The 24,471-nt window shown below is 39.5% G+C and overlaps 1 protein-coding gene across 4 annotated transcripts in view; it reads right to left on the reverse strand.

The window, feature by feature from the left end:
• Window positions 1–370: 370 nt before the first annotated feature.
• Window positions 371–24,471, reverse strand: part of DISC1 (DISC1 scaffold protein) — a 199,433-nt gene continuing 175,332 nt past the window's right edge. For 3 of the 4 annotated variants that reach the window (XM_074580121.1, XM_074580119.1, XM_074580120.1), the window contains 3 exons: window positions 16,787–17,030; window positions 10,889–10,933; window positions 500–795 (listed from right to left, as the gene is read on the reverse strand). In XM_074580121.1, the coding sequence (XP_074436222.1) occupies window positions 634–795; window positions 10,889–10,933; window positions 16,787–17,030 (451 nt within the window). In that variant the 3' untranslated portion in view covers window positions 500–633. Of the gene's footprint in view, window positions 796–10,888; window positions 10,934–16,786; window positions 17,031–24,471 lie in introns of all 4 variants that reach the window. The other variant, XM_074580118.1, reaches the window with a different exon arrangement.

A 24,471-nucleotide genomic window follows, 5' to 3' on the forward strand; every position in this document is an offset into this window, starting at 1 on the left:
ATACTCTGTGCTCTTAAATTTTAAAAAATGTCCACAGATGTAGGCCCAACAAATGCCTCATAAAGGTTAAGCAATCTTCAGTCAGCCACTGACTGACAGATGAAGCACAGAAAGAGATAAGGGGGCTTTATAAGACAAAATCTCATCTGGTTACTTACACTGGTGTGTTAGAGGCAGATTAAATTGCATAGCATGCCACATGATGCATCTGCTGACCATTTTTTTAAAAGGAAAAAAAAGCCCAACTATACATGACACTACACACAGTCTGTGTCAATGATGTAGCATTTAATTTAGGTAAATCATGTTGGGAAATGCAGGTGCATGGATGCAAGCATCCATGCAGCTTTTGGTGCACTAGGTATTTACTTACACAAGCACTACAAACAAAAGGATTTTAACAGTGGAATAAAGGCTTTTTGGTGCCTAATTTCAATTCACAAAGAACTAACTTCTGTTTAAATCAATTAAAGCTGGATCAGAGCACAATGAAAATGCACCGTAGGAAAACCTGCGACAAGAAAAACGCGCACTTCAGCAAGACAATCAATTCTCCCCTTCTTAATGTATTTAATCTACATTAAAAACTAGTACTCCCTGTGAATCTGAAAGGCAAGTATTTCACATACCTACTTACATAGATTGACATATATCTATAGCTGCATCAAAAAGGATATGAAGAACTCCTTCATCAACTCTGCAGGAGGAAGTCTGCAGTTGATCTTCCAGATGCACCAATTTCTCACTTATTGCTTCACATTTTTCTCCCAACTCTGCAGAAAATATGAAGAACTCCTACAGGAAGTTGACAAAGAAAAGAAAGCATGTTTGCTGCTGACACTGTTTCTACATCGAATTTGCATCAAATTAAGGGGAAAATAAAATATTAGTAAGGAGATATGATACTTTGCAGTGCTAAAACGTTGCCTGAAAGCAAATTCCCATTAGAAAGACAAAAAGTTGTTACTATATATTAATTTAGTGATTTATATGAAATGGAATGAGCTTGTGGTCTCAGTCTATTTCCCAGCAGAAAAAAGTCATGATCTCACTTTCAGCAGAGGATTAAAGGGGTGTGAAGACTGAACTGCTCTCCCTCTTCCCTGTTGTCTCACCACAGCAGGGGAGGGAAATCTCATGCTGACTATATCATTTAGGTTCCCAAGTTTCAAGTTTTTCATGTAAATATGATTTACACTTTTAGGCCATTTAAATATTTCAAGCAGCAGCACTTTTGGTATCTCTTATAAACATAAAATGTACCTACTTTTTTGAGGAAAAATCTGGCTGGAATACTTAGGGACTTTGCTCAACTGATTAGAGAAAATGCATCAAAGTCTTAGAGATTACAAGATGAAAGCACACTTTTTTTACTGTATTAACATGAAACAAGACTAAATATTCAAAAATAATTCTTCTCTACTTAGAACTTATACAGACAAACATTTTTTCTTTTTTAAACTAAGTATTTTAAACCATTTGCAACATCCTTCCCATAAGTCTGCTTTCAGATACACTGCACAGGGGTAATTTATATCTTTTCTATTTCGTATTGAGTACGTCTTTGAGAAACGACCCAAAAATCAACCAATTTGCACAGCACTGAGACAAGCCTCTCCACTCCCTCTCAGGGCATCACAGTGCTGTCTACAGGGAGTGACGGGGGTTATCTGTAAGGAAAAGATTATGGTGCCAAGATGAAGTTCTGCTGGACCCATCTTGAAAAATACTGGAATCATTCATCAGCTGTAATCCAGAAAATTGGATTTTCTCTAGACCTAGTCTATGCATTCATCCATAAAGCCAGCTGCACATCTGGCCACAAACAATCTTCAGAAAGTCTTTCTCCTTTCACAAAGTACTTGGAATCCTTTGCACCGATCTGTTGCTATAATAGCAGCCATCAGTGGTTGTTTTAAGAGAAATCAAGCCTTCAATCAAAGACCTGCCAAAGAAACTGCTAGTACTTGTTGGAACGCTGCCCATTGTGAAACAATCTGATTTTTGGTAGACACATTTACCAGACCTCGGTTCTGTGCTATCCTTACTTTGCGTCCCACGGTGCATACACAGAGCCAAATGTCAGAAGAGCTCTGCTTGCCGGCACATCCCGTGTTACAGCGCAGAACTTTGACCTTTCTGCCTTCCTCGATCTCCTGCCAGGCAGGGCTATCCAGCAGATCGCACGGGTGCGCAACCAGCCGCAGCTCGAACCCCGGATGAGCGAGCTGGTTAAGGGAGGTTACGTTGCAAACACCCGCAGCTCAGACACAGAGAGGCACAATGTGAGAACCAGCTGTCTGAGTCCCTGGCTCCGTGCACGAGACCTGGGCGGCCATCTTCAGCCTTATTACCAAACCTCAGAATCTAGAGCAGCACTCCGCAGAATTTATAGACGCAAAAACGAACCGTTGTTTTTCAAATGAGCACAGGGGAGGAGAAAGTACACATTTCTCCCTAGAGCAACTAGGAATATCCTTGTCCGATGTCAAGGAACTGAAGATGAGGAACAAGTCTTCCATCCAGCTGATAAATCATCATTCAGTACAGCAGCAGGACTCCATATGCTTTTAGGAAGTGGGATAACCCAGGTAATTTATACCATTAGAAAGCTTTTGGGAATCATTCTGTGACACGCATGCAAGAACAGACGACAGCTGTCTAAAAGAACTCAGGTCTCAGGCTACAAGAGCCAATAAATTGTAAAAGCCCAACACTGAAAGCACATCTAAAATGATGACCATCTAGAGAAAGCTCCACTTCTGAACACTGATTTTTCTCTAACAGTTAATTACACATAAGAAAATCAGGTCTTCACATAACCATCATCTCAAGATGATGAACAAGAAAAACACGATAAAAAACACTCAGTACTATACTATCACCAAATAGTTAATTTAGGAAGAACAGCTTTTAATCAATGCACAAACTCCTAAGTATTGCTCCAACAGACAAAAGCCTTAAGTGAAGTTTTCAAACCAGACTCTTCCTACAGACTCTGTACTTCAACAAAATGAATTAGTCCTGTGCAGATCCTGAAGAACAGGTCTTTTACAGTGACACATAAAAAGGAGATTCTTGCTCTTATAACATCACTATACTGAATGCTTTAGTCTGATCCAGTCAGTGCTTTTATCAAGAACTATTCACTCTATGAGATTTTGGATCACATTCACGCTGTCAAGAAGGATGGCACTTCTAGTCCTGATTTGAAATCATCAGTTACCACAGGCAGCAAATTAAAAAAAAGAGTACGTGTTACAGTACACTCCTGAATACCTACACCATTAGGTATATTTAAATATAAAAAGCATTATAAAGATATGCATTACAGTAGGGTAACCCTTTCTTTTTTAGGGTACTGTTGATGTGGGAAACATTTATACACTAGTTGGTGACCCAATTAGCACTATCATTAGATTGCTGTAAGAGAAGATTTCCTCCACTTTAAAACTGCCCTCACGGTTCCTGTCTCATTTGTGCAACTACAAGGAGTTCACTGAGCAGCTAATCTAAACGATAAGCACACTGGCTGGATATGCCTAGCCCTGCTGTGAAGATCCACAATTGAAAATTTTTCCCCTGTTCACCGTGTCAGTGAATGTCCAGGGCAAAATGGACCTTTTAGACCCACCCCCTCACTGAACTTCAGGTGGGGTGAAAGATGCTGGCAACAGGAGACAGCCTTTAGATACCTGGTTGGCAAAACAGGCTCCAAGTTGCAAGCGTGGCCTAGCTCTCGTGTGCACGTATCCTGGAAACCTGAGATAAAACAAAACCACAGCCTGAAATCTACGATCACAGCACAGCTAGATGACTATGCTTATCAGTGTACTGTTACCTAATATGATCTCGTGTTTGACATTTTCTTTTGCTTTTTAAATAAAACTTTATAGCCATGTAAAGACATGTCCCAGGAAGGACAGAAGGAAGGAATGCCACGACCAAGCCCCCAAGACTCTAGGACTCCAGGGAACACTCGTTCTGTAGGAAAGACATCTCACAGTGCTTTGCATCAGCACCAACCTGTGTTTGGGGGTTCTAAGCTTCGGCCAGCAGTTTCTACCCTGCTGAAATTCCAGGCATGGACTTTATCGGTGCAGCGGTCTCACACAAACTGTGCTTAGAAATAAGAGACTATGATTTTTATGTGCTTAGAAATAAGAGACTATTGTTTTTAACTCACCGGTTTTAATACGTTTGTCAACTGAACACTTAGATTCCCCCTTAAAGTAAAATATCCATTCTATCTCATGTGAAAAAATACAGTGTATTCTTCCTGAACGATCACATTTTGAGTACATAATGAATTGTCTAAAAATGTAACAGAAATCTTGTTTACTTTGGAAATTAAGATAAGTGAACAATGAATACTAGGAAAGCATGCTCAGTGCAGAATTGTTACAACAGTACAGCAATGCAAGGAAACCTGAGTAAGTAAAAATCAGATCAAACTGCTTTAGGTCTAACTAAAGGTAGTTAGGTCTAACTAAAGGTAACTAAAATAGCTCCATAAGATAGGGGCTAAATTCTATTAATCTTAAACTCCCAATAGCTATTTTGCAGCTTAATTCCTCTTTAATACAGCATTAATAGTGTACGGATAAACTATTTTTGCACCTACATGACACAGCTGCATTTCTAGTTGAAATGAGAAGTTCTTCCATAGTTTAGACAAGCATCATCTCTCAGGAACTTACTTGCAGGTGTCATGTGAAAAATCATGTAAATTATGATTTTCCAGAAGATGCATATATGGCCTTTCTTATTTTGGATTGGAAAGATGTGGTCATGCAGAGAACTCTAACTTCAGCTTAACATCAAGAAGAGTTATAAATGAAATGGAAAAAAATATACTGCTCTCAAAAATATACAAGAATAATTCTAAATAGTCAACCAATTCCACAGCTTCTGCCCCCAGGCCCTTGTTTGAAAAGAAGTTCGATAACCCAGACAAGTAGATAGGAAAGATTTCTCTTGGTGCCTTTCATGCCTAGTAACGTCATTGGTAACATTTTTATTTGACATTTGTCTATGTAGGCAGGGAAACCGCTGCCAGTGACACACAAACTATTCAGAACAGCTCCCAGTTGGAAAGCGGCACTTTACACTGATCAACAATATCTCTGAGAGTGGACTCTGCCTCCAGCTCAACATATTAATAAAATACAACTCATCCAAGCTTGTAGGTTATGTCAATGCTACAAGCTACTGTAAGTCTTAAGAGTTCTTTGGTTATTTTTGCACTAACAGCACTTTTAGGAAGCAGCTAGGAGAGATTGCAGGAGTCAGGAAAGAGCTGAGATGCGATATTGCTTTATGGATTTTTCTGTGAACAGCAGATGTAGCTGGTTGGGATTTTTATTTTTTTCCCCTAAACGCTTAAGCAGGTGAAAACAGCACAAATGTGGGTGTGTTTTGTTATTTCTTAAGGTGGTAACTGAAGAAATTCTTCTGCCTTCTCACGCAAAGAAGAAATTCTCATCCTCTCCCAGGCACGTGGAAGTCTGCTCGCAGAACAGACAATGTTCCAGCTGATGCACAGCTGGAGCATCAGCACACTGAATTAAGAGCAGAGGGAATGGTTTCCACTTTAGTCTTCTGCATTTCAATTTACTCTTTTACAAGACATTTTAGTCATCTATGAGCACCAGCTCCTTGACAGCATTACTTAAGGAAAATGTTTGATGAGCTTTTCTGGTGCAAACCCCTTCCATACTCACTTGGGTCTGGGTCAGCAATTTTATATAGAAGAATTGGTATTCTAGCAGCTAGATTAATCTAACTATTAGGGATTAGAGTCTCTATTAGAGTCTTTGGTGGTCATGCTGAGAAGCAGGATTCCCAGACAGGGGTGTATATATATAGAGAGAGGTGCTAATCTTCTCTCCCTGGTATCCAGTGATAGGAACGCATGGGAATGGTTCAAAGCTGCACCAGGGGATATTTAGACCAGATATTAGGAAGCATTGTTTTACTGAGAGGGTGGTCAAACACGAGAACAGGCTTCCTAGAGAGGCGGTCGATGCCCCAGGCCTGTCAGTGTTTAAGAGGCATTTGGACAATGCCCTTAATAGCATGCTTTAACTTGGTCAGCCCTGAACTGGTCAGGCAGTTGGACTAGATGGTCGTGGTAGGTCCCTTCCAAATGCAATAGTCTATTCTATTCTATCCTTAACATTTGTTCTTCCTACAGAGGAACTCTGTAAAAAGGAGCTGTTTTTCTTCAAACTAGCAATATCATAACCCCAATAAGATATGTAAAATAAAAGCCTTAGAGAACCTTCTGCAGAACATCAAAGCCAGATTTCTTTTACCTGTACTAAATCCTCTCTCTCCTGTAATATTTAAGATCATTCAAAATAACATGAATAACAACTACGAAAAGTTGCCCTTGCAGACAGACACTTCATGTTCTAGCAAAATGCTTAGAACGGTGACTTATTGTTGGCAGAAGGGCTGCATGCACTTCTCGCCCCTTGCAGAAGCTAACAAATTGTGAGCACTTGAAACTACACAAAATCAGGCCAGGACATCTCTTAAAAATTTCTAGAAACAAAAGGCAACCATCCATATGTTTGTCCTGCTTGAGCAGATACTTCAGTCGCACACAGGCTAAGCGCACATGCCTTCAGATAATGAGCTACGCAGCCACAAAGTGTCCAAAGTGCAGATGGAGGAAGCTTCATCCCTGCTGTGCATCCCAGATTTCCTGCCCCGTGTTGCACTACCCTGGGCAGGTATTGTAGATGAGGAGGGTAAAGTGGCCACTGAGAACAGGCCACAACTCTAACTCTGAAAATAATGCAAGTTTCTCATGACCAACACCATCCTGGCATCACGGCAAGGCTGACCAGGAAGTAACCAGGGACCACCAAAGCCCACTCTGTGACTTGCAGTGAGATCAAGCCCACCGTGACTGTCCCCAGCTGGTGTTTGTCTACACAGCTCTTAGCGGCTGACAGGGATTTAGGGATTTTGTGGCTCAGGTTGCAGAGTAGAGCCTACTCCATGGCTAAACTGTCCTTGCAGTGAGCAAGTTTTCCTAACGCAAACTTCCCTTGCTACGAAACAAGACAGTGACGTTTTATCCTTATATAGCACACAATAATAACTAATCTTTGTCCTCTTTATCATTATTTTTAATGGGATTGAATACTTCGACTTTCAACCAGACCAGGATTTCTAAACCTTTTATTTCTTTTCCTTTCCTTCTTTTCTTCAGTGTGTCCCTATCTTCTACAGAGTCAGGTGCCCAGACCAGTGCCATAGTCCTCCGGAGGCTTTGACATTCTCAGCTAAGCACAGTAATTATTTCTGTCTTACAACTGACATTCCCATTAATGAGACTGCAAATGACATTTGCCCTTTCTTGCAACAGGATAAAGGTAATGAATCCCACTTTATTTGTAGTCCACGATAACCCTAGATTCTGCTTCTGCAGTATTATCTTAGCTGCTCTTTACTATCCGTATACATAAATCCAACTTTTGTACTTCCTCAAATGTAATTTGCACCTGTCTTTTAACGTATCCCATGTTATTGATTTCAGGCTATTCTTTCAATCTATCAAGGGCATTTGGAATTCTAATCCTAATTGAAATTATGTTGACTGGCACGTAAACTCCTGGCCTACCCCTTTTTTAAAGGCAAATACCAAGTCTGCCTTTTACTGATCCGCTGGGACTTCAAGCTTCCTCTAGGAGTTTTCAAAGAAGCTTGTTAATGGTTTGGAGATTGTTTTTCTTGGCTCCTGTGCACTCAGAAGAAATTTCATCAGTCTAGCCTGACTCAAGTACATCTCACTTGCCTTAGGACCCTTTACTGTGTTCATCTCTTGCCACCTTGTAGTGAATACTAAGAGCACTACATATACGGACATAATTTATCATTTTTAGAAAGACCAAAGGCAAAGAAAATAAGGAAAAAAAAATATTTCTGCCCTCTGCTCTCATTTCATTATTTTCTTATTTACCTTCCTTATTAGACAACACACATGCTTTCTTCACTTATCCCTTACACATAAGCTTGTCCCTGAACTCCCTTGCCACTTGGCATGTCTTTTGCTTACAGTACCTTGGTGTATTCATTGGTCTTGCCGGCTCACTCTTACACTTTTCAGTACCCTTCCAGGCTCATCCTTAGGAACAATTTTGTCCTTTCCTTTTCAAAATTCTTTTGGGCCACTGAAGAGTTGTTGACATAGATATGTAGTCTGTTACTGTGTTTGCTCTTTTCTGCACCAAAAGAAGATGATGCTGTACTATACACATGATGTCTTCTGGAGGGTACCAAAGATCATCTGCTGATGATGAATCCTACAGAGTTTGTCCCACAAAAACTCACCGGTTGCTTCCCTGATTTTGTTTAGGTGAATGGTTGTCTGCCAATTTCTCAGAAGAGGGATCAAGGTTGTTTCCCGATTACTTTTGCCCTCATCACCTTCCACTCACAGACTGCTAGTTTGTTCCATCAGCCTGTTTATGTATATTTAGGAAACTGCAGCAGCACAACACACTCCTCAGTTTCTCATGTGCAACAATTTGGGCATAAAGCTTTCCAGACAGCTGTTTTGCAACTGTGACCCTACCTCATCCCCATCATCACATGCTTTTCCCACATTGCCTTTGCTTGCACTGATCCCCTTCCCTCCTCCGCAGGGATACACCACCACATGGGAGTGTTAAATGACTCATCAAAATTACAGCCCGATGTTGGCAATTCATGTATCTTCCATTACAGTTACGAAGGAGGGTCCTTGGAAAAGCATCTACGCAGGAACAGAGCTTTCCACTGCCTTCCAGCATCCTGCTGAGGTCTGGGTGACAGCAGTCTTCCCATTCTCATGTCTAGTAGACTGAAGATCTCCCCTGAGTGCAGACTTCCTAAAATCAGTGCGGACTACTTCACTGGCTCATTTAATAAAACCGGGACAATTCCAGTTCCTGCTGTGGGAGGATGAGGCTATTTACTGACTTACCAATAAAAATTCACAGTGGGCCAGGACTTGGAAAAGAAACAAAAGCATCAAACTGTTTTCTAGTGTCCACACCCTGCTGTGCTAGGAGTCAGCATAGCTGGGTATCATTTATAGGTGGTTCCTAGTATTGTTCACTCCCATCTCTCCTCCCAAGTCACTAAGATGCAAAAATCTGGGGTGACTAACAGGGTGCTCTCCTGCAGTCAATGGGAAGACTGACAGGAGTGGATTAGGGGACCAGAGCACCAAAGGAACATTTAGGCAAAGCCCTGACAGGGTACAGGGTGCTGACAGTTTCATAGAGCTTTTATAGAGCTGTCTACAAGTCAACATCAATCCAGCTGTGGCAGTGTGGTAGAGCCTGGGTTTTTAACAAATTTCTGCTTCCTTTATTTGTATCATTGCTCTCTATTCTCTTTATGCTTTTTTCTTCCCCTCAAAACTTCACAAGGGCAAAGTTCGTCTGTTTGTGAGGACTCTTAAGATATTAAGCTCTTAGTGAATACTTCTACAGCTGCAGCCCTCTATGCCTGTGAGCTCTGGTGCATTTGCAAAGCCAGCACACACATCACACTCATACTCTGGGCACATCTCCTGTTAAGCAAAAGAACAACTTCTTCAGTCAAGGGCTGGGCTGTACTACAGCTTTCAGCGCAGGTCACAGCTGGACACAAGCATGCAGTTGTACTCTTATTCGCTTTGGTCCAGACCATATGCAATTTTTAGTTTACAGCAAATATTCTGCTGTCTTGGCAGCCATCACTACAAACGTGCCCTCAGTATTTTGTCCTGCTGGCGTTAAATCTTTTCGCTACCTTTATCCCATGGGACTACCTGCCCCTATTTCATGTCATCTGTGGACATGAGCACCTGTACAGTTTTGGTTTAACTCATAAAGTTCACTGACAAGAAAGACTATTTGCATTTTCTGCGAAGTTCACCTTCACTCTCAAGGCTTCCTGTTTTTATTTATGCTGAACTCACACACAGCCAAGCAGTCCAGCCTAGGCATGCTCTCATGTCACAGCGTCCTTGTACACAAGGTCAACAATCTGAGTTTGGTCTTGCAGTTAGACAATCTTTCCTGGAGCAATCCAGCTGCTACCCAATCTTTGGATTCATTGGTGGGAATCCAAAGAAATGCCTCATCTGAATAGTTATCCCAAGCTGCGATTTATTTTATTTATTTAATATTTGCTTGGCTGAACACTTGTCACTTGTACTTGACAGGTGGCATGTATGCCATGCTTATGGAAGGTGTAATTAATTTGCTGGCTGGACACAACGCTTGGATACTAAATTTCCTTAATATGTAAGTTGCAACCCAAGGTATACCGATATAAAAATGCACTAAACTGAATCAAGTACAGCTCTTAGAATCAATGTAACCCTCCTTACACATATATTACCTAAACCCTTAGTTTGTACGTAGACAGATTTTTGTATGTCAGCAGATTTTTCTCATCACTTACTCTCATAGGAAACGTATCTCATGTTAGTCAATTATCCTAGACTGTCTCAAATATATAGACTAGGATCTAACATCTTTTTATTTAGGAAAATGTGTAAGATGACAAACACCCAGTGTTTTTATTCAAATGAAATTCCTATTGCCCTCTATTCTGCTGCAGTATGCTTATATACTTCAAAAGTAAATTCAAAGGTATTTTTAGTGGTACACAAGGAAACAAGTACAGCATGATGATTTTGTTCCATTCCTAAGCATCATTACCGTGATACAGTGAGGATGGCTAAATATTATTGGTCCTTTGGCTGCTTTTTTAAGTGCTCGCACACTCTCTAGCAATTTTTACCCAAAGGTAATACTATAAAAACAAGTGTCATCTAATTGAGACCCAGAGAAGTCTGTGCAATATCACGGCTTTATACTGCCTAGAAAACACTTACCTCAGATAAATGACCCTCTGCTCCAAATGAAATGTCTTCCATAACCTGTTAGAGATAAATTATTAAGTATATGGTAGATACATGCTATATAAACAGTAAGATTTCAATGGAACTTATAAAAACCATATCGCACATTAAAAAGTTATATAAGCTGAACAATTACATCATTTTGCTTCACATGCATGAAACGTTTCAATTGCGTTTATAACGGAGCAGTGGCAGCCACCCAATATTTAAAGCTAAATTTGAATACATTTTATTAAAGCCTGCCTTTGGCTTCCCAATTAAAACCCACGAAGAATACTCCCTATAAAACTGAAGGACTAACTATAGACTGAAACAAACTTTTCTATCAAGCTTTTACGGATTTATAAACCATTCAAGAGTCTACGGAAATTTTTTTTTGGCACAAACCCTGTAAGTGATTTTGGGCAGGACAAACAAGAGACCCCACTGATGTTTTGTATTGGTAACATGTGCTAACTATAGCCAGTTCCTCTTTAAAAACTTGCTTCATCTGTAAAGTCTATAAGAAATCAGACAACATTTCATTGATTGGTTGAGGAGCAAAGAAATTTGATGTTAACATTATTGGAAAGTCATTAATACTTATCACACATAACAGTATTGATAATCTTTAAATAAGCTGAGATGGGGATATTGCTTTAGTAGGGCAATACTTAGTATCACAGGTAGGTATGTATATATATAATAAAGTTCAAAATCATTACTCTGTCATTAGGTCATTATTATTACTGGGTACTATTTTCAGTAATCTATCTGAAAAGAACAATTTAGCAATTAGATTTCTTTTACCTGTAATATTAATTTTCTGATTATATTTTTACTGCAAAACACACATAAGCATTAAGCTTACTGAGATGCTACGATCTCTAGCTAAAGAGCTAGCATTTCTACCAGTAGATACTACACAACAGTATCACAGGCAGCTAAGGGGCATCTTACTGCACAACAACGATGATTTGACCCTTGTGTACAAGCCTGTTGCTAGAGAAATGCTTTCCAGCTTGGATTAATACAAAAAACACTCAAACGCTGACTTTCACTGATGCTTAATGCTGACATTTAAAACGAAGATTAAATTTAAAGTTTCCAAATTATTTTTGAAGCTCTACAAATACAACATTTAATTAAAACTCAGATGAATGCACAGTTTATTTAGCTTTCTAAAGGCTTTGTCCTTTACACATTTCACATTTGCCTCCTGAACCACAGGCTATCTCAATGCACGGTAATGAGTTTACAGCCTGCTGACAGAAGCTTTGTTGGTGCTTGCTGTTGCTAAATTCTGAAAAATGTTGTGTCACATCCTGTGATGACTTCTTTTTAATGACAGGCACCACATTAAATATTAATTATTACTTTTTCATGACTGTCCACTTAGTATCACTTAGAACATTCAGTATCTTTAAAAAAGTGAATCAAATGAAGGCTTTACAATTATAGAACATCTTCCCAACACCAGAGTGCTCTACAAAAGACCCTGAAACACCATCCCAGACAGCAAAACTGAAGTATGCAGAGGTGAGGAAAAGACAGCATCCCTTACTCTTACCCCTGCTCTTTGCTTATTTATGGTGGAAAAAGCAAGAAATGAGCTACAAAGAATTCTGATGGGATAACTACCAAAAAATGCTGACTTACAAAATGTAACACTACTGAATTTGGGGTTTTTTACCTTGTAACTTTAATCCCCTCAATTTTCTTGAAATCTAGTAGGTGTTTCTTTCCTTCATAGTGATTAAGAGGGAGCACTGCACAGCATGCCAGATAGCAGAAGAAGAAGAAAAAAGGACAGGTCAGGAACCCAAGCCTGCAGGTGCACACATACTCATGTTCATCAAGATATTTGGTGTTAGGGAGGTCCCAGCACATACACATCTCTCTATTAGTTGTCATCAGTGTTTACGGTGTTATAAAAAGGTTTTGCTTACACATACAACCAAATCAACAAGGAAACAACACATACAAGCATATCAACAAGCAAAAAATAAAGCAAGATATCATAAGGAGTGGAACAAGCAGGCGTTAATGTCTGAAGAGAAATGAAATGTTACTGTATTTTTTAGAAATCACCCATATATATATCTAACTATGCAATAATGATCATAGCGACTTCCACCTCACTCACCTGTCACCTAGGCAAAATAATTTGCGGTCAGTTTAGAAGTATGGAACATATCTGGGATGAAAACTAGAGCCCATCTTTAATGCCCCAGAGACTTAGGAGACAATCAAGCCCAATTAGTCTCGAAAAGACAAACTAGAACTGCAATGATAGGGCACCTTAATTTCATCAAGATAGCTACCAATTCGAAAGTACACGCTTATATGAAAACTCAAGCATTATCTCAAATTCTCCTGGTTTAAGGACACAAATGCACTGGACAACAATCTGACTTTGACATGACTGAAGCTAGTAATACCGTCTATAACTCTGCTTCAGCATTTTTTTTTTTTTTTTACATACTATAATCTAATGAATTATCTGTAAATGAGAGGAGGACATCTTAAGTTTTAAGTAACTCAGAGTGTTCCACAGGATGATTTTTGCTGGCCCCTCTTTATTTAGTTTGGACCAAAAAATTAGTAATGATGTTTCAACAAGCTGAGCTGCCAAAGCATGTGATTGTCTTCCCTGGCTGTCAGTGTTATAAAGGAAATCTAATTTACCAGATTATTTTGGAACGCCACGGTCTGCCACATAAACAAACTGAGGAAAAAAATCTATACTGTCTTAGAAAACACAGTTATGAAGACTATAAAGTAACTGTGGACAGTTAATAAACTTCTGCACACATGACAGTAAAATATCTGAACTTTCAAAGAATTTATACCTTACATATTTTATACCAGAACATATAATATTTTATATGATCTGGCGGGGATATTTAATTAAAAATGAAAAACGGCCCCTCTGCAAAGCAGTACCTGAGGGTCTAAGTGAAGGGGTTTTTTTCCATTCATCTATTTTGCTTTTCTTATTATTGTTATGTTTCTTATTTGTTTCTTTGTTTTCTAATGAAACCTATACAGTAAGACACAGTTATATGCAAGAAAACAGTATATTATATATCAGCAAAACCAACATCCACAGTAATACTTAGCCCAATACGACATGATAAATAACTGGAGACCTTCATTTGCAGCATTTCGTCGTAAAGTAAATCCATCACCTGGGAATGAAAGGTACCTTCCACAGCATACATGCACATATGCTATTATTATCCTTTATACTGTTTTGAAGCAAGTAATTTAGTAACCTCTCAATACAAAGAACACCACTTTCCTTTCGCTTCAATGACCAACAGCACTCTCTAGAAATTCCCCTCTGGGGAACAGAGATGACACAGTTGAAGAGAACAGTCTTTCTACAAACATGGCAACCACATCAAGCTACTCCTCCTCACAGGGACACCACAGCCTCGTTAAATAATATCAAGCCAAGTACTGTGACAAATAGATGCTTTTCTATTAGGTATCTCCACTTGATGATAACTGACTACAAAAAGGTTCCCTACTAATGGACAACAGTAAGTTTTCCCATGAAAGTCACACGAATGGCTAAATTTTGAGACTAAAAGCCACACCACTATTTAATTTATTTTTTTGCCACAAGTATGAAATGATTTTTAAATAAAAAAATATAATACCATGTAACAGAGCACTTAAATGCTACAGAATTGGTTTGCCTTTCAACTCAGTCCATTTACAAATCAAGGCATATTCTCTCTTGTACTTCAACATGTTAAAAAATTGAAGTTAGCATCATATTTAAATATATGCGAGGTTTTTAATTTTTTTTGGTTTTTTTTATGTTCTGCCTTGTGATTAATTACTAGGAGATGCTAGGGAATGTTATGCTATAGCTCTTCTCAAAAAGTTTAGATACTGCCTGTCGCTCCTACTGAGATCCTACCAGCTTTACTACCTAAAGTGTACTTGTTTGGGTAAAACTTCTATACCCCACAACAAGGAAAACATCCCAGCTCCTGAAAGTATAAAAGCAAGCTGACCAACCCTAGTTCCAGAATGTAGAACACAGTCTATATTGTTGGGGTTTTTTTATGGTTGCAGTCATCACTGATGTGTAACTTTGCCTCAATGGAGGCAGCACTGAAACAGAGGAAGGCTAGCTGAGTAAGCTGTGATGAAACACAGCTCTGTTGCTCAACTCATAGGGGCTGGAAAACAATTAACATTCTTATATTAACAAAACCAGTTCTTTTTTTTCCTTTCAATTTTGTCAGTCTAGGAGCGCTGTTGGAATAGATGCAGGAATACCTTCACAGGTCCATCACTGATGGACATTTTCATTTTTCTATTTGGATGTCAGCTTCTGAATGGATTTTGGCACATTCTCAAAATGGGAGTTTATTCAGGGTACCAGGATAGGCCAGATCCCCAGCAAAGGCATTTATTTATAACACAAAGTTTAAGCACCTAGATGAAGAACTGAAGTTAGGGGGATAGCCTCCCTAAATTCCCTTTGTGGTTGATAGAGACAGAGAGGAAATTATCAAAAAGCAAGTTCAAAATGAGGAGCTTAATGAAAGCACTGCAAATATACTTTCCTCTTCCATTAAACATATGGGCAACCTGTCCCTCTGAGTCCTGCACCTCTCTCCAGAACCAGAAGTCACCACACTTCAGTTGCCTAGATGTCATTCTAGGATAGCAATGCTGATTTCCAGGGAAACCATCTGGATTTACAGGGGTGAAATAGGTGATCATCAACAGCACAAATCTCAAGAGTGCTACGGAAACAATCACAAAACTCCAAATCCTCCAAGAGATTCTCAGCTGCACTGAGAAGCTGTGCTTTTGAGAGAGGAGCACAGCTGTCCATAACCAACAGAATTGCTCATATTACTTCAGCAGACTCATCAGGAATATGATGGGAGGGGGTGAAAGGAAAAAAAAATATGAAAAGCCACAGCTGACCATTTCCAAACAGTCTCTATGTGGAGTCAGTCCACAAACCATTTTCCCTAAGAAACGGCTGCAAGTACTATTGAAGCCCAATTTAAAAACAGAATTTTGTTAATAAGAGGATATTTTACAGTGAGGCATGGGCCTGCTTTCCACTAAGTCTCAGCCAGTATAAATGCAAAATTAGGCATCAGCTTCCAATGTAATGCACAGCTCAATGGCTCTTATCATCAGGTACGATTAAGAGCACTTTTAATTTCTGTCAACCAAATTCCAAGGTAATAAAACTGACAACCCCTGTTAGAGGGTTGGATTTTTTTGTCACAGTGATGGGTGATGAAGCTCTTTAACAGCTTGTTTACTGTGGCAGTGCAGTTAAAATATTATTAGGTAGCTGTATACTTTTAAGCAAGAACAGAGCAGAACACAAAAAAACTTAAAAGAAATCTATCAGACCCCTTAAGCCTCATGATTTTTTCCTCTTTTTAATATTTGTTGGATGCTGGAAGCCTACTAGCATCTGAGCTAGGAAGCCTTTGGCCATTTCACTAGGGGAGGAAACCTTACTCTCTCCCCATTTCAGCTAACATAGATCCAGGCTAAGAAGTTAGCAGAACTAGCTCAGAGTAAAACTCATCAGTGAGATGAGGAACAGCTGATAATTTGTGTTGAAGACTTAATCATTTTTCCTTTAAATCCTGATGTACATCCTGTATTCATTGCCTGAATAATTTCCACATTTTAAAAAGACTGATGGTGAAAGGATAAAGGGTTGAAGGGCTTCTGAGAAGCTAATAAGCTATTTATTCATGTCCCAGATTGGAGGCCAGATGTTAAGTTCATACTTAACCTGCCCTGCTGACCCGTCACCCAGATTCAACTCCTCCTCTCAAAAGGAAAACCAGCACTATTGCTTGAAACGCAGCTGCAGAACATTTCTGATACCTCTTTTAGCTCACTGTGTTTGAGGCAGGGAAAAGTGCCCCACTCTGTGCCCTTTGGAAAGTGACCTTCTTTTCTTTTCTCAGAATCAGATGGGCCATCCGCAGTCAGCTCTGTCTCTTCCATTTGGTTCTCCTCTTCCTCAAAAAGACAGCAACTGGTTTCTTTCAGTTGAAACCCTCGGATCAACAGCTGACAGGCCTCCAAGTCAGCTTCCCACACTCTTTGGAGCAGCTGGCTCCCGCAGCTGAAATAAAAGCCAAGAGAAAATAAAACCACAGTTCAGGGAGAATAGTTGCTATTTCAAGTAACTTTTGGGGTGACTGCTTATTATTGGATAGAAAATAAAAACAATGAAAACCCAACGGCAGCTCAAATACTTCCGCAGAGATAACACAAGCTATTTCAAACTCAAAAGTAGTAAAATTATGGCCTTATTACAAAGCTGATGCCATAAAAAGCCTTTGTGCTAGGATGTTGCTTCCAACTGTGCAGCATACACTGGGTGCATGTGACCTTCTCCTGATAGGACACAGGTCTAGGGGTCTTGCGATCACAATCAGAGCTTCCTTCACGTTATCAGATATAGAGGCCTGCCATCCTAAAAACAGTCATGTGGCTTTCCTGAATTTCATGTAGAAGATCATGTGTGAACAATCACACTATTTACAGTATTAACTCAGCTCTAATTTTTGGAAAATAGGTACACTAAATTTCTCGTTAGACTGAAATGTACTTGCTTCAACTCTGGTGAATCAAATCAGATTAAACTATAACACTCTTCCTTTCCTTCAGTCTTACGCTTTTGAGTGTTGTCCTTATCTCTCGCTAATGTGCTTTGGGTTTTTTCTACTTTGTTATCCCACCAAAGAAAAAAGTATTAGGAAATTTGAAATACCAAGCTTCTTCATACTTTTAACCCATTGATACCTCTCAGAGATGTCCGCGCATGTTACAAATACCGCATCCAATAGATACATAGATGCACCCAATAGATATTTTCACCTGAAGTAAATGGGAAGTAAAATGGGAATTCTAGGCATAGACAGTTTTTCAGAACATGATACTAAATACTAACATCACACTGCTCATAAGAGATGTGGTCACACCTCCATTTAATACATGTTGTCTCTAAGGAACAAAAAGATTAGGTTGCCTGCTAAAATACAGCAGATCGGTAGCAGAGCCTGGGATGGGACTCAGAAGCACCAATTCCCACAGCAATACACACTTCCAGACAGATTCGAATGCTAATATCTAATAAAAGCAATATTTTTTTTTCACAGTGCTCTTCAAATTATATCATTTGCTGTATAATAGTGAGCAATTATAAGTGACTAAAAGAAGGAAAATAACTATTTAACTTTTCTGACTAAATTAAATACCAGCTTATCTTTTATTCTAAACGAAGGATAAAGGAGCTGCACTGCTTACAATGAATTCATTAATCTAACAAAGGTATGTTTCTAACTCTACGAACTCTTCAAGATACCAAGCTGTAAAATTCACACAGCAATATTTTGAGACTGAGAGCAAAATTAAGCTCCAGAAGCCAAGCTACTTGATCTGTGCTTAGAGGCAGTATATATGTTTAGTGAAGGCAGTATGCAGCATGAGGTCCACAAATTGGTCTCCCGCAAGGAGCTCAGAGTATCACTAATTAGAAAGGGAAAAAATCTCCACCGGATTACACTTCTGTGTTCCATCCAGGTAGCATTTCACTTACCAAGCCAGAAATATAAAATAACCCCCACTGTTTCTCTACTTGTCAGTCACATCATCATGGTTACACAGTCAAAACATTTTCCTGCAGACATACATAAGCCCATTTACTTGCTTCTTTAAAAAGTTTGTTTGCAGCTATATATGGCTTATTATTAAAGCCTCAGAAAATACACTAGAGGCTTAAATCATAATTTCCAGTGTATAGCTTGTTTTGGCTATTCAATTTAATGAAGAGCTCTATTGACAAAACTGGGGCAGAGATAGTGATGTATGTAGTATTCACAGTGGAGAGGATGAATAGCATATATAAAAGTACAGCATAACAGTGCCTGGGCTGCTGTTATTCAGCTCATCGGTCAACATGCTTTTGATTGCATCTTTTACACCCATTTTAGTAATCAGCAATTACTGAACATACCACTAATAGCTTGCTTTTATTTTAAGGACATCTTTGTTTTATCATCGTATCTGTAAAACTTGACCTAAGATACTAAGATGTTCTGCTGAACTTTTCAACTGAAATCCGTGAACGCACATATACTTGCATATTCTGAACATACCTAAGCCCAAGGAGTCTGCATCTTTTATTCTGTATTTTGAAATTCAGTGCTTAAAAGCATTTTTCAAACACACTTTTTTAATGAAAATTATTTGAAAGCTGCAAATATCTGACACAGAAACACATACCAAATAATTATTAAAAATTATGTTGTCCCTAGCATGCAAAAATCTTTAGCTTTCACATCAGGTGTAAAATCAAGCTCAACTGAATTTCAGAGTTTGGTTTATTCATGTTCAATCCACACTAAAAATACATCTGCAGTCTCCATGAAGCCAAAAGCGTGTAGATGCCTGTACTGAACTCAGTGAGTTTTTTCAGATAGGCAACTTTTCAAAACGATGAACCAAGATTGGCCCAGATTTTATAGTATTCCTATACTTATAAATATTTTATGACGAATCAACCTCTAGGTGTTATACACCTGTCTGTATGTTACTATCAAATTGGTATATGTGGAAAGTTCAATGGAGGTGCCAGGAACAATTTGCTAGAACCCACTACAAATCCCAATCCATCAACCATTTAGATAGACCCTGCAACAACAAAGCACACCTTAATCACCTGCAATTGTGAACTTCCAAGTGCCAGGGTGCTCATAAGTCCCAATTGCCAAGCTTTGTACAAACACCAGATTACGATGACCAAGTTTAAAACAAGCAACAAGAGCTAGGATATAGATAAGGATGTCCAAAGAAACACTGAGATAACAGTGGACTGAATATGGCATGTTAGTTGCAGTACAACAATTTAATTAGTTACATCAGTAACTAGTCTAATCACTGTCGAGCACACTGAGGTACCACAGTGAATGAGAATTTTAAGGAATTGCAGGCAGCCAATGAAATAGGTCAGTGGATATCCAAGATCTCCATCTCTCCATAAAGGAATCATGACAGAAAGGCAAAAGATGTCACTATAAAAACGTAATGGGCAAGTGATTGATACCAATGTGGTTTAACAGCTGTAGATGGAAGTCAGTCTTTTGATATTAAAAAAAAAAAAAAGAGAAGACTGAGTAGGTGGTAAAAGATTGTGAGCAGCCTTGACGTTGAAGGTTAATACTTATGTTTGATGTGACAGGACAGAGGGAACCAGTGGAGAAAAAAATCAAACAAAATGAAATGATCATAAACACAGAATTAAAATTAAAAAAAAAAAAAAGAAAAAAAAAGAAGGAAAACAAAAAGAAAGAGAAAGAACAGCCATTGCAGTGGCAACAGCACTTTGAATGGAGGAGAGCAGGGCAAGACTGCTTTTGTCAAGTCATGGCCAGGCAAATGGACGTTGAAGTAAGGGAGACACAAGACTCAACCCGAGTAATTTTTTAGCTGGATGGATAGCTGGGACAGGTCTTATCTCAAGGATACTATGCAGAAAGAATCCATAAGAGCAGGCCTTATTTGACTCGAAGAATGGCTGAGACATCCACAGCAACACAAAAGGACGCAGCAGGGAGAATTCTGGATTAGGTCAAGTTGATGATGATGAAAGAGCTGCCAGAGAAACAGAGCTATTTATGGACAAGAGGAAATGAATGTAGAACAGGGAGGTTTATCCTTGAGTTCTCTTCATAAAGTGGCAATTGAAATTGTAATTGCAGATGCCTTTACCAAGCCTCAAGTAGTTTTCTACCAAACACACTGGAGACCAGAGGGTACAAGGAAACTAGAGGAGGATATCTTCAATCTATGTGTAATATTGGGTGAAATTCATGTTGAGAGCCATATCCAGCAAGGATTCTCTCTCTTCTGCTTGAAGTCCAAAGAACATTGCTTCTCTGCCTTTCCACAAGATTCCCAGAGGTATCAATGGGGACTGTCTATGTGGTTCTCAGCACAACATTATTCTAAAGCTATTTATAGTGCTAACTGGAACTACAAGAACACCACTTTCCTACTGAGGGCCCTGCAGACATACAAAAGGCACATTCAGTTCCTGAACACTATACCCTAAATGAAAACATGCCTGTGTAAAAATAGCCAAAAGATTTTATATTAAACCCTACTTACACGAAACAAAGTCCCCCAAAATCTCCTCAAAAGAAAATTGGAATCAACATGGGGAGATGTCACTACTTGTAAATCTCATCGTCTCTAGTTTTTAGGAATGGCCTTTGGTGAGTGAATTGTTAGAAGTAGTTTATAATAACCTGAGGTCAACACTATGTGTTGATAGATGTTGCTTATTTTAAAGGACATCCCTGTAAAAAGCCACATCCTGAAAGCCAAGGGAGCGAGACTGAAGCTAAAAGGCTACATAGTAAGACATCTATTTAGAAACTGCATAAACAAAAGATAACTTATAAGGGGAGATGAACCATCACTAAGCAGGAATACTCTGGACAACTTCCTTCTAATAGGTGAGCCACACTAAGGTGCAGATTCAGGAAAGCATGCGCTTGCCTCTTCTCAGTACCTGGCACACATGTTAACACTGCATTCACTGACCCTAAAGGCAGTTTTCTGTGTCAAGAAAGCAGATGAAAAGCAACAAAAATAGTCTGGCAGAACCAACAGGGATTTTCATTACAACAATTAAAATGATTGGAAAGTTTTGAGGCTTGCAGGAAATGGTAACACGAATCAAAAGACTTTGCTTTATATCCCCATTCTTTGTTATCTATTGTACAAAGTAGGGAAAGTTTCTCTAGATATTGGTCACTTACTTCTATTTATATTTTGCACCACAGGGGAGGAACTAGCTCTTCCTACTCTACATTTAGTTATGTCTTTGTTGCCTTTTCTTAAGGTAACAGCCATGCACTGAACAAAGGAGGCAAGCCTAAGAAAGCATGGAGTAACAATACTTAGAGGAAGGCAGGCAACCATATTGTTTTACTGGTAGCAGAAATCCACCCCTCTCTTTTGGTGTATCTTATTAATTCACAGCCATGCATTAATAGCCTTTCTTGTATTTAACAGTACTTACTACTTCAGAATATGTTTTGCTTCTGTCCTTCATAAAAAAAGGCTTCCAGCCTGATCTGTTCTTGATCTTTAACCTTAGCTGTTACATTTTAAGATGCCTACAACCAATCTATGGAACAAACCAAGGACTACAATGTTCCCATCAGTGGGTCAAATGAGGGTCTAAGGAGAGGGAGGCACACAACCCTGTTTTCCCCATCTGGCTGGCGTGCAATGGCAGACTGATAAGGGAAAAGGTATAGCTAAGGCTCATCAGATCACAGCTCTCAGTTGATGAACATAAAAAACAGAAGAAAACAGATGCGGGAAAAGGGACAAAGAAAACCTGGACTCTGCTCAAGCAGCAAAACTTTTTTTTTCTTTGACCTGCACACTAAAAAGTCACCTTTGCTAAACATCTGAAATCACAACTTTTTGGTTTTTTTCCTCTTGTAAGTCTCCCTAATCCTATAAACCCCTTCATACAACCTCAGTTTCACAACTCAGTTCTTTGCATTGTGTCTCTTCTCTCCTCCAATCTCCTCAGGAGGCAAAAATCTCATGAATTAACTTCATATTGTTCCGATCATGTGGTTGTCTCCCAGTGCGTGAGACATTCATTCTACTCTCTTTATTTTAAAGCTTGCTGACAATACTTGTTTGCTGTTCAGCACTATTATTGCACTTCGTGTAAAAACAAGACTCACTCCTCGAAGGACTCCACACCCCCCTGTCGGATGACAACCTGCTCTAACACCTACCTTGGAGACTAGCTAGGACTCCTAGGCAAAGTCTGAAGCTTGTAGTACTTTTCTCTGGCACAATTTGTTTTTCTGACCTTGCCTTCTCCCTTACAAAACATATCTAGAAAACAATAGGTAGCTGACTCTCTTTAAATGTGATGTTCGACCCACTGGAGAACACAGAAGCACAAGAGCCCAAGAAAGCAATCCTCACAATCCCCATCTAACTTCTAGACTCCTACATTTTTGACACCTAATATTTTGCTCTGGGCTGACTTTTATAATATCTATAAAGCCACAGACAAGTCCTCTGCACAACAGCCCTATCCAAAAGACATCCAGCACACCCAGACAAGACATTACAATGCAGCACAGAGATGTGGAAACTACTTTCACACAGCTAGAAGAATAGGTGATAGCAGGGGCTCTGCTTTCTACAGCATCTCAGGAGCAGAGACAAATGTGCAGAAAGGGACAGATCTGAGGAAACCAGTCACCAGCCCAGCCCTCAATGTGGTGGCTGTGGCATCCTCAGGGATGTAGCAAGGCAGAGTATACCTGGAGGTGCAGCAGGCAGGCTAACTGGAGCCAGGTCTCCTGTATTTTGTTGAGTGATCTAACCTCTACAATATTACCAGAAAACACCCACCACAGTCTTTCAAGTTATTATGGGATTAGGAGCTATCATTTTTCTTGGTTTTGTGAGCAAAAAGAAGAGCAACGGTTCAATTCCCTCCTTGCCCACTTTCGCCAAATTTCAGATGAGTCCTAGTGGAGAAACACAAATACGAGCAGACACCTGTTCATCTGTGGTATTTAACACTGTAGACACCCTAGGCCCAGTAAAATAAACACAGAATGAAACTGAAGTGTAACGAAACCACTTTGGAAGGAAAAATGCCACGCTAGAACACAACCACTCAAACGCTGCGCAACGTCCTTTAGACTGCTGCTGCCTGCTGCACAGACCTTGCTGCTTTCACTTCTCTCCTTGCCCCTCCAGGGACAGTGTATTTCTACAGGTCTGGCCGCAGGGACAACCTCCACAGGTCTTTATACTCCTTTTCAGTTGAAATGGAACTCTTTCCTTCCCTGCTTCTACCCTCCCCCTGCCCCGTGCTGTTATCTAGCAGGTAACACTGCCATTTTATTATTTGTGATAGCTCACAGTTGTGTCTTTGGATGAAGATCCTATGAAAGATCATGCACAGAACAAGCATATGCTGCGCTATAGAATTAACTAGCTGAGAACACCTAAATTACATGTTATGTTTATAACATGCTCTATTTGCAAACACTTTCAGTTGTGTTGTTTTATCCTCATGTGAAGGACTTTGTAGTATGTGTAGGTGGATGTATGTACGGGAAGATGTACAAATATGAAGGAAATAAGACTTTTTAACTTGTATAAATACTTTCCTTTTAACATAACGGTAGTGACTGTGGAGGACAATCAACATACCACATAACTATTATGTATTTCACAGCGCTACAATAGAGGTTTCCAACGTGCGTACCAAATTGTCAAAGCAGGGTAAACAAAGGGGAGCTGTGAGTGGAGGCGTTTTCCTACTTCGGATTTGTAGCTGAATGATTTCTATCAGCAGCTGAGAAACGTTAATGAGAATACAGCCTTTAGTGCAGAAGGCAAGACAAACCGCGCGTTAGGAGGAAGCAAATCACTGCTCTGGACCAACTGCAAGTGGGACCAGTGTATCTGATCTCCTTCCAGAATTCCATTTTTCTCTCTAG

This window comes from Larus michahellis, chromosome 3 (genome assembly GCF_964199755.1).
Source record: "Larus michahellis chromosome 3, bLarMic1.1, whole genome shotgun sequence".
NCBI lineage: Eukaryota > Metazoa > Chordata > Aves > Charadriiformes > Laridae > Larus > Larus michahellis.